General features: G+C 61.2%; 1 protein-coding gene across 1 annotated transcript; it reads left to right on the top strand.

Annotated features, from left to right (window-relative positions):
* Nucleotides 1-7,487: 7,487 nt before the first annotated feature.
* On the top strand, nucleotides 7,488-10,259 carry SIX3 (SIX homeobox 3). The gene is made up of 2 exons (XM_037528964.1): nucleotides 7,488-8,263; nucleotides 10,067-10,259. The coding sequence occupies exons 1-2, from the start codon at nucleotides 7,488-7,490 to the stop codon at nucleotides 10,257-10,259; spliced, it is 969 nt and encodes a 322-aa protein (XP_037384861.1).
* The last annotated feature ends 525 nt before the right edge of the window (nucleotides 10,260-10,784 follow it).

Below are 10,784 nucleotides of genomic sequence, written 5' to 3'. Positions count from 1 at the left end.
CTTGGGCTCTGAGTCCAGCGGCCTCGCGCTGCCAAGGACCGCGTGCGTGGGCTACCTTGTGCAGTGTGTGTGAGTGCGTGTGCAAGAGTGTGTGTGTGTGTGAGAGAGAGAGAGAGAGAGAGAGAGAGAGAGAATGTGCGCCCGCAAATTCGCGCCTGTTTCCCGCGCGCTCTGAGAACATTTTCCGACTTTTCACTCGGACGCCCCAATTTCTTGTGGTTGCTTGCGGTTGCCTTTCTCTGCTTTTCTCCTACCTCCTCTCGCCCCCTTCCCTCCCCCCACCCTAACCCCACCCCCCAGCCTCTGAGACGCTCTTCAAGGAACGGCTCGCGCGGGCTCCCTGGGTCCCGATCCCAGCTGCTTATCCAAGAAGATGTATAGTAGGGTTTCTGCTCTAGCCCCCCACACCAGGACGGCCTGGCCCTCGGGTCCCCAGCCCTCTTCCTGCTAGTTACACGGAGGTGCTGCGGCGCGCGTCCCCCACTCTCACACACCTTGGGGCACCAGGGCCCACCACGGAGCTGAGCGTGTTTGGGACCCAGTGCCAGGCGCCAGCCGGGCTGCACTAGGTCCTGGGTTGCAACTGAGAGCCAGAGGATCCCCAGGGTGAGGGCGCCACTTCCCACACCCCTAACCGGGCTTCCTCCTCTGCCCTGGACCCCGGAAGGAATACAGGGTATGGGGGGGCGGAGGAAAAGAAAGGGGGGGCAGGGAGGGGCTTAGAATATAACCAGGTTCTTTAAATGGACTTACCCGGACACCTGTTGAGAAGCCACTTGGGGTCTGCGGGCTCTGGTGCTGCGCGTGGTTGACACACAAAACCGAGCAGAAGTTGGAAAAAGAAAATTCTGTCTCTGGTCAGGCCGAATGCGGCCCGACAGCCTCGCTTGCAGCTCTGAGCTGGGGTCAGGTAGCTTTAGAGCCGAAAGCAACTTAGCCAGGTCCTCTGCTACCCCAGAGCGCCCCTTATCCCTCGGCTCGGAAGCCCAGGGCTAGGAACCCGCGGAGTCGGCGCCCGGGGCCCAGCACCGACAGTCGGGCTTAAGCCGGGGCAGGCTTCCTAAGCCCTGCTCAGAAGTCAAGAGCAGCAGCGCCGCCGCCTCAGCACGGCCTTTCATGACGCGGCCGCTCCTTATTCTTGTGCCTCGGCCTCTCCGGCCCCCCGCCCCCCGACAAAGCCCCCGGAGACCGGCAGCTCTCTTCCCGCTAAATCCCCTTCGGGGTCATTGCGCTACCAGCACCGGGCCGCGCGCTTCTCCAGCCAGCAGTGTGGCTCTTAAAGAGCCGCACCCCCCCCCACACACACACCCTCCGCCCTGCGCGTTCCCCCGACCCCCGCCTCCCCGCCCCTCTCGTCTGGATCTAGCCCCCCACGCGGACGCCTTAGGTCCCGGCTGCCCCGACCATTGCCCGCGGTCTCCTACCCCCTCCCCTTGCGCCCTCCCCTGAGCAGCTGGTGGGCCTGGCCTTGGGGCCACAAAGCTCAGCTTCACCCTCCTCCTCAGGTCCCTTTTCTCCTTAACAGTGTCCGCCGCTCTCTTCCTGCTCCTACCTCTGCCCTTTGGGGGAATCAAGGCCGGGGCAGTGCCTTTGATCAGAGAGTGATGATCTCTAAAGATTGTTAGTTTGGACTTGAACTAGGGGGTCGTGGCATGGGAACTAGGGTGACATGTGCCAGTTAGGCGTGGGGAAGGGACGAGGAGCAGACCAGATGGACTTCGAAGGCTCTGCTGTCCCAGGGTGTACATGGGCTTTTGGTAGAGGACGCCAGTCACCTTGAAATGGGATCCAGAAGTTACCCACCTGGTCAGGTCTGCTGTGTGTCTGAGGGATTGTGGGCATGAGTATGTGTGTGGGGGTACATCCACAAGGCCCAAAGTATGCACACGGGAGCAGCCTGCTTCCCAGTTATTTATCCCCACCCCCCAAAGTCACACTTCAGAGCCAAGAGCTGGGTGAGCCAGGAGAGAGCTAGAGTGACAACGGTCCAGGAAAAGGGGCATTGGCAGAGAGAGCGGACAGAGAGGGAAGAAAATCCACTCTTCAGAGGACTGAAACTCAGCTTCTAATAGGGGTCCTTATATTAGCTGTCCAACCACATCACCTGCCTCACTCTAAAAGGGGGGATTAGATAGCGGCTTTAGCCCCTCTTCCTTTCCCTCAGGTCTTCTTCAGCCCCCCTTCCACCTAGCAGCCAGTTTGTCTTGTGCAGGTTGGCTCTGCCCAGAGTGCTTTCTCCAGACCTCTTAAAGCCTAGAGGAGTAATCCCAGAGCCACCAGAGACAGCATGGCTCTCTGGGGTGGGGAGTGGGGGGTGAGTGTAGGGGAGACTGTAATACCTTGCTTTCCCTAATGACAGCTCTGATATTTATTTGGGGGCGCATGGATGGGGAAGCAATAATGGTTGGAGGAGTTGAGCCTGCCTACCCCCGAAACCAAGTCCCAGCACATCCCTTCTGGCTGTCACTGGGGATCCCTGGAAAGAAGTAGGCCTCTTCCTGGCAGTGGAGACCAAGGGAACTTGGCGTGGGAGGAGAGTGGAAAGCTGACCTACCCCTGGACATCTGCCCTCTGCCACCCCAACATTAGTCCAGATGCATCTTTGAGGAACCGGGGTGACTAACTTGAAATTGGCCCTCTTGAGAGAGGCTGGCAGTATACTCTCTGGGCTAGAACGTTGGGTGGCAAAAAACCACCCTCCAGTCGCTAGGGCTCACATTCCCTTAGTCTGGGGGCCCTCTCTAGGAGCTGGGTCACCACAGCCAGTTAAACCTGGTTTGTGTCCACACTCCTGGGCCTGGCAGTGGGAGTTGGGGTGGCCCAAGAGAGAACCAACCTTCTCTTGTTTGAGGATGTGGGGGGCAGAGGGGTATTCAGCGGGCGGTGGGACTCATTAGGCAGAGCGGGGTGCAGAGAGGTGCGCGTCGCCGGCCCTGGAGACCGCCTTTGAGCCGTCCGGACGGCTTCATTAAGCGGCGCTAACAAGGCATACAAATGCCGGGCCCGGCAGCTTTCTTGCAATGCCGGGCCTTAGCAGGGCGCCGGGCTAATGAGGGTCACTCAAAGGGGCTGATCAAATATTCAAATTTCCCCGCACGCCGGGAACTTTTATGTGCGGAGAAAGTTGAGGCAACTGAGCTGTGTTTACTGTCCGAGGCGACAATTGTACGGAGCGCGGGTCCCCGGAGGCTAGGGCGGGGGGAGAAGGAGGAGGCGCGCGGAGGGAGCAGTTGTTGTTGTTGTTGTTGTTTTTCATTGAAAGGAAAGTAATCGGGGTCCTTGAAGGACTTCGCGGCCTCCCCGCCTGCGTGCGGAGCTCCCCTGCGCCCTCCTCGCCTGCCAGCCCCTCAGTTTGCAGCTTGCGGGGAGGCCGGGAGCGTCCGCCGGCCACCCGGCCAGCCCCCGCCTCAGGAGATTCTGGGGGCCGGAAGGGGCGTTGACACCCCCCGCCCCCCGACAAACCCGCCACCGAAGCTGAGCAGGACCGGGTGGGTGCCTTTGCCCCAGGTCCTCCTGTCTCCAAGGCTTGCAAACCCCTTGGCTTCCCGGTAACCCAAAACAAGCAGGATGGGAACCTCTCAGGCAACTCTCCTGGTGAAACAGACCACTAGGGCTGGGGCTGACGTTTGTATATAAATGCCCGGTAAATCCTCGCACAGGCGCAGGGCACTCCAGAGCCCACACGTCCTGTTTTCTTCGCGCATCACCTGTAAGCCGCCCTTCCGTCGCCTGGGCCGGGACTGACACTGGGGCGACAGTGGCAATTTTGTGACCTGGCCGGTGCCAGAGCCAAGTCCCAGATCCCAGAGACCGAGCGGCCGGAGGGTAGCGGAGACCTAGAGGCCTCGCGGACTGATCTACCCATCCCAATTTTCCTTCTCTGAAATGGGGGGGGGGGTTAGGGAGGTGGGGTGCAGGCGCTCCCTGCGCGCGGCTGTCTCCAGGAGTCCCAGGTTCCCCTCCCGGCGTTCGCGTTGCCCAACGCCTGGGCTCCCGGAGCATCCGGGAAGGCGGCCTGGGCCCCGGAGCCCCAAGTGTCTTTCATCCTACTCTCGTCCCCAGCACAGCGTTTGGGAATAGAGGAGGCGAAGCTCCGGAGCTCCATACCACACCACCCCCAAGCCCCAGGCAGCACCCTAGACCGAGGCCCCGCGGAGCCCGAGCTCCCAGCTCCGCCACGGGCCGGTCCAGCCCTCCGCGCAGAGGACCGGCCGCTCCGCCTCCCTCCCCAGCACTGGGGACTCTCAACTTACAGCCTCCGGGCAGCGGGCGTGGTGCTTCGGGCCTGAGCTGCGAGGCGCCGGCGGCCGTGGGGCCGCGAGGTGGGCTCTGTGGGCGGTGCCGAGCTTGGCTCTGCGGGGAGGCTCTGACAGCGGGGGCTGCCCGCCCGCCCCGCCGCGCCCGGCCCTGTCCCGGCGCACAAAGCTGCGCGCCTCGCCTCCGCCCTCCGTCTGGTTTCGCACTCCCAAGTCGCGACCGTCACCCTGGCAGGCGGGGTGCGGCCGGTCGGGCCGGCGCCCCGGTCTGGGCTGGGGGCGGGGGGGTGTCGCCACGCTGAGTCTCAGCCCCACTTGCCTCAATTCTCCTTGAGTGGAGACGGTTTTCGATTTCAGCGATTTTGGCAGAGCCCGCGGCACCTGCCCAGCCTCCCTCCCGGGTTGGTCCGGCCGCGGCGGGGAGAGGCCGGGTGGCCCCCACCCGGAGGCGGGGGGTTGCAGGGGCGGGGAGGGAACTGGCCGGTTCACCCGCCCGCCCGGCGCCTGGGTCCTCGGCTCCAGGGGATGCAGTTTCGGGGTCACGAGCTGCTTTCAAAAAAGTTGAGCACAATATTCGGAAACCCACCCGTAGGAATTCTCCCCCACACACGCACAATACCCACTCCCCTCCCCTTTTTTCATTCCTTCCTCCCAGCTTCCTCCTCCTGCCCCTTCCCCCTCCCACCCTGCAGCCTATAATCCTCTCCCTACCGGAGAAAAGGATGGGGAAGAAACATGAAGTGTCTGTTTTTGTGTCCCAACCTTAGGGCTCTTTCTGGGCCGACCGTGAACGACCGCCCAGAGCTTTGCAGCTGAGCGGAAGACTCAGCGCCGGGGGGGAACATCTACGGAGGGGAGCGAGCCCCCAAAGTGGGGCCTGACCGGCCTTGCCACGGGCGAATATTTCCCCGCCTCAGCCAGAGTTTAGCACCCCAGAATCCGACTGCTGCCTGGGCCAGCGTGGGCCCCCGAGTCCAGCCCAGAGCTTCCCCGCCCGCTGGGCAGCCTCTAACCGCAACTGGCGCTTCTCCACCCTGGAGGCCTGGCGCTGGGGGAGTCAAGGCCTAGGCGGTGCCGCCTCGCCTGCTTTAGGGGCCAGGACACTCGCGGCCCGGGTCACGTTAGATTTCCCATTGAAATTCTCTCCCAATCTCGCTCTCCTCCCTCTTTGCGATCTCCAAAGTGGTAGGGACTAAGCGCCTCGCCCCCAGATCTGCATCGGAATGTAGAAAAGATCTTTTTTTAAAAAAAGTTTTGAATTCCTCAATGATTTTTCTTCTGGAAAGGCAGCTTAGGATAATTATTTCAGCTTTATTGAGGGCAGATTAGTTGAAGTCTGGACGCTGCGTTTCAATACACGTTGTACACGGGGCGACAATGTGGGCATTGTTGGCTACTGTGTGTGAACTCATTCAAAATATACACTTTTTAACACCAAGCCGAGTCCTGTCTAAATATACACAGTGCTCAGGGGAAAGACGTCTCTGACCCTGACAAATCTTCGTAAATCACACTTCCATAGTTACAGAAGCCTCACAAAGGGAGGCCCCGGTTCAAGATGCTGATTACATCTTCTTAAAAGCAATGTACCTTAGAATATCCATGCTGGGCCTGGGGGCTGTAGAGGCCAGAGGGAGGGCTGTCTTCTTTCTAGGGACCTTTGGGTTTTTTTTTTTTTTAGGGTTTTGGTGTTACTTTCCTTAAAGAAATTAGAGGCTTTTCCCTTGACAGTATGAGCAAACAAGCAATTTTCAGGCCTATCTGCTTTCTTGGGGGCAGTGTCCAAAGTTTAAGTGCCTTTCTGGGGCCTGTAGACAGAGAAGCCCAATGGTCCTTAGGGGTGGGGTACAATGGGCCTCTGGAGGTGTCAGGAGGACTCCCAGACCGGGCCCTGCACCTCCTCCACAGCTCCTAGGGGAGGAAGCCGAAGTCTGGGGGGAAACAAAGAGACAGGTTGTTTTTTGAGATGGAAAGAAGTGTATTGGTATTTCTATTGCTATTTCAAAGTACAGGCTAATAGGGGAAACCAAGGCTCCTTGACTGGGGGCAGAGTAAAGAGAAGCCAAGTCAATGCTGAGGTGGCTGGGGTAAAGGTAGCTGTCCACTGCCCACCAGGAGGAGACCAGGGAGCCTCCCAGCACCTTGGATTCTGGGTTCAGCCTCTCAGGCACCAGAAGACACCCCCCACCCCAGCCAACCCTCCCGCCCCCCAGAATTCAGGATCCCTGGCACCGCAGCCCGCTGGCCAGGGTCTGCGTGTGGTGGGCCCCATGATCTCATCTCTCCTTTCTTCCTCGCCACTATTAGTGCTCACATGGGCAGAAAGAGGCGACCCGAGGACGTACACACCATGTGCAAACCGTGCCGGTTTCCCCGGCCCTCGGCCTCTTCTTGAGGGCTGACCTTCGACCCTCATTCGGGTTGGGGAGCCTCTCACCTCCTCACAATCCCCCCCCCTTTAATTGCTCCCCTGGCATCCCATTCAATAACTCTATGCTTTTTAAATTTCTGGAGCCACTTATTTGGAGAAGAAAGAAGAAGAGGCTCCCAGACAGAAAAAAGGAGAGAGGGAGCGAGCAGAGGGAGAGAGAGAGAGAGAGAGAGAGAGAGAGAGAGAGAGGGGACTGGTGACATGAAGAGTTGCAAAGATTTTTTTAAAATTCTCTTTCTCCCCTTCTCCCTCTCTCCCTCCTCTCTCCCTCCCCCCCCCCCCCAATTCTGGCTAAGTGGTAAAACCGTCCTTACGTTCTCGGTATTGATTGGCAGGGCTGACAGTGATTGGCAGCGGTTGCTATGGCAACGCCACAACGACACGCCGCAGACCAATAGAAAAGCGAAACAAAATGTTTCAATGCTGCACTCACTGTGGATTTAGGGGAGATATTATGAGGCTGTTGTCATTAGGGCGATTGCTGGGGAATCGCTGAATCCTGACTCGGCGGTGGTTGGCTCTCGCTCCGCTCGCCTTCCTCGCGCCCGGCTCTCCCTGTGCGCGCGCACCCGGCCGCTCGCCTGCCTCCCTCTCTATGTGGCTGCGCGGGCGCGTGTGTGTGTGGATGTGTGTGGGGTGCGGGTGTCCCTCACGCCCTTCCTCCTCCCCCTCCTCCTGCTCCCCCCTCCTCCTCCACTCCCCCCTGTCCTCTCCCTCCTCCTGGTCCTCCTCGCCCCTGTCCGCGCCCTCCCCTGTCTCTACCTCTCCCTGAATTTTCTCCTCTCCTCTCAGGTCAGTCCATGGTATTCCGCTCCCCCCTAGACCTCTATTCCTCCCACTTCTTGTTGCCAAACTTCGCGGATTCTCACCACCGCGCCCTACTTCTGGCGAGCGGCGGCGGCGGGCACCGCGCGGGCGGCGGGAGCTGCGCGGGCGGCGGCGGTGCTGGCGGTGCAGGCGGAGCGGGCGGCGGCGGCTCCAGGGCCCCCCCGGAAGAGTTGTCCATGTTCCAGCTGCCCACCCTCAACTTCTCGCCGGAGCAGGTGGCCAGCGTCTGCGAGACGCTGGAGGAGACGGGCGACATCGAGCGGCTGGGCCGCTTCCTCTGGTCGCTGCCGGTGGCCCCCGGGGCGTGCGAGGCCATCAACAAGCACGAGTCGATCCTGCGCGCGCGCGCCGTGGTGGCCTTCCACACGGGCAACTTCCGCGACCTGTACCACATCCTGGAGAACCACAAGTTCACCAAGGAGTCCCACGGCAAGCTGCAGGCGATGTGGCTCGAGGCGCACTACCAGGAGGCCGAGAAGCTGCGCGGCCGCCCGCTCGGCCCGGTGGACAAGTACCGCGTGCGCAAGAAGTTCCCGCTGCCGCGCACCATCTGGGACGGCGAGCAGAAGACGCATTGCTTCAAGGAGCGGACTCGGAGCCTGCTGCGGGAGTGGTACCTGCAGGACCCCTACCCCAACCCCAGCAAGAAACGCGAACTGGCGCAGGCCACCGGCCTCACTCCCACACAAGTAGGCAACTGGTTTAAGAACCGGAGGCAGCGCGACCGCGCCGCGGCGGCCAAAAACAGGTCAGTGGCGGGGCGGTCGCCCTGACGGTCGCTTCCCGGGCCCGCCAGGAGGGTGAGGGGGCCAAGGGGGGCGGGCGGGGCGCGGCGGGAGCGGCCGCGGAGCGCGCGAGAAGCCACCGGCCCCGGTCCGGCCGGGGAAAGTTTGCGCGTGTCCTGGCGCGCGGGACAGGGCCGGGCCGCGGGGGTCTCGAGCGCTGGGCGGGAGAGGGGCTTCCGCCGGGGCGCGGAGGCTGCGCGTGAGGTCCGGAGCGGCCGCTGCGGGAGATCCCGGGCCCCGGGAACATTAGCTCTGCGCTGCACCCGCGCTGCTTACTCAGCCGGGTCCCCAACTCTGCCCTCCTCTGGAGCCTACAGATAGGGGAGCCAAGAAAGCACGCCTTGCCTTCTGGTTCTTATTTCCATTGCAAAACTCCAGGAAGGAATCCACGATTGTCAGGGTGAGGAAACTGAACCTGGGTCCCTGCCAGGAAGGGAAAACGGCCAGTGACCACCGTGCAGCTGCAGTGGGCCTCCTTCCTGCAACATTGCAAGTTGCTTACGCAGAGCAGGAGAGCCACGCTAGGAATGGAGAGGCTGTGTGTGTGTGTGTGTGTGTGTGTGTGTGTGTGTGTGTACCCGCTTGCCCTCCTGCCCCAGCCAAGGAGCATCCCCTTGGTATAGTCAACCGGGAAGCCACAGCAGCAGCCTCACTGCCAGCAAGTTGGCTACAAAGTCACAAAGTTGTGCTGGGCTGAGCCAGTCAGCAGATCTGGGTTGTAGAAGCAGGGAGAAAAATAATTAGAGGGGAAGTGGGGAAAAGGGAAGAAGTGGGGTGGAAGGGGTAAGGGGAGAAGTTGGGTAAAAAGCCTAATAAGGAGCCTCTGTCCTTACACAGCCTGGGAAGGCGCTGGGCCTGGTGTACCTTAGGGCGCAGGTCTCCAGCTGCTGACAGATCCCTGGGGCTGGAGACGAGTGTGAGCTCCTGGACTGAGTGTGTTTGGGTTTAGGTGGCTCAGGCCCGAGTCCTCAGCCCTCTGCCACTTGCCTCGCAGCCAACTTTTCGTCCGATGAGGGCAGCGCCTTGGACTGGGAGAAGGCCTCCTTGTGGGGAGAACTCTGAGTCAGGAGGTTGGGGCATCCCCCTGGCCAGGGAAAGGGGTAGCCTGAGACTGCTCTGAGCTCCCCCTTGGCCTTCTCCTCCCCCTTTCTCTCTCCCACTTTTTTTGCTCCCAGATTTCTGATTTTCCTTTCCCCGGTTCCTGCGCTCTGCTCTGGGATCCAGAGAGCAAAGCAGGCGGGTCCTACCCGGGAGAGGTAGGCGTGAGCAACCCGCCGTTCTGGGTGTGTGTTTGGCGGAGCTGGAAGTGGAGGCACCAAGGGCACCCGCCGCCCCTGTTACAGCCAGCTCGAGCTGGAGTCCCAGAGGCTGGGGAGGAAGAAACCCTGCCCGATCGCTGCTCCTTCGGGGCTCGGCGTCCTCAGCTGCGTGCGCCTAGGCCTCCCCAGGCGGCCGGCCTTGGGTTCCACTCCCCCGAAGCCAACCCTGAACCGGGAAGCTTCAGGGAGCCCGGGAAGGGGAGCCAAGAGGCCAGACCCCGGCTGGGGAGGCTCTTCGGCGCCCCTGGAACTGCCGGGTGCCCGAAGGAGGGGACTGAGCGCCGCGAGCAGAGTCGGGGCGGTGGCGCAGGGCGCGGGGGTACGGGAGGCCCGGGAGCACCGGCCGCAGCAGGCCCCGCTCCGGGCGGCGCGGGCGCGGGGAGGCGGCTCGGCGGAGCCGGGTGCGGGCCGCTGTGTCAGGGCGGGCGCCGCTCTCTCTTCCCGCAGGCTCCAGCACCAGGCCATCGGGCCGAGCGGCATGCGCTCGCTGGCCGAGCCCGGCTGCCCCACGCACGGCTCGGCGGAGTCGCCGTCCACGGCGGCCAGCCCCACCACCAGCGTGTCCAGCCTGACGGAGCGCGCGGACACCGGCACCTCCATCCTCTCGGTAACCTCCAGCGACTCGGAATGTGATGTATGATAGCCAAGGCCGCCCTGCTCCCCTGCTCCCCTCCTCTCTGCCCCCCTCCGCCCTGCTCCTCTCCCTGCACCATCCCCAGACAAACCGAATCAGGACACACGATCACACACACACACAAGTACACACACTCCCACCCCAGCCAAAATAGATATTAAAAAAAAACAAGAACGATAAATTAAACGCAAACTATCAACAACCCCAACCACCATCTACCACCACGGCCACCCCCAAGGACTGCGTCGCCAACAGACAGTCACAAACGCTGGTGTTGCGGGCAGAAAACATAAAAGAGGTGACAATTGTATACTTTCTAGGACAAGCACGGCTTCTCCTTTCGGTTCCCACGGACCCGGCACCCCACCTGCATGACGATTTATTTGTATCTGGGAAAATATTCTCTCTAGTTTAAAATGATTAAAAAGAGTCGACTATACAAAAACCGACCACCAACACGACAAGACGACAAAAGCAAAACAGACAAAAAGAGAAAAAATAAAACTGCCATCTCTGTGCTGATTTTGTTTT

This window comes from Talpa occidentalis, unplaced genomic scaffold (genome assembly GCF_014898055.3).
Source record: "Talpa occidentalis isolate TD23 unplaced genomic scaffold, MPIMG_talOcc4v2.1 talOcc4.5, whole genome shotgun sequence".
In the NCBI taxonomy this organism is placed as follows: Eukaryota; Metazoa; Chordata; class Mammalia; order Eulipotyphla; family Talpidae; genus Talpa; species Talpa occidentalis.
The sequence above is the reverse complement of the archived record's forward strand: the minus strand, read 5'-3'. Positions and strand labels throughout refer to the sequence as shown.

What these genes read in the sequence shown, in the direction of transcription:
- SIX3 (XM_037528964.1), top strand. Translation starts at nt 7,488, where the DNA reads ATGGTATTCCGCTCCCCCCTAGACCTCTATTCCTCCCACTTCTTGTTG. An exon ending in GCCGCGGCGGCCAAAAACAG is followed by an intron (nt 8,264 to 10,066) that starts GTCAGTGGCGGG and finishes CTCTTCCCGCAG; the next exon opens with GCTCCAGCACCAGGCCATCG.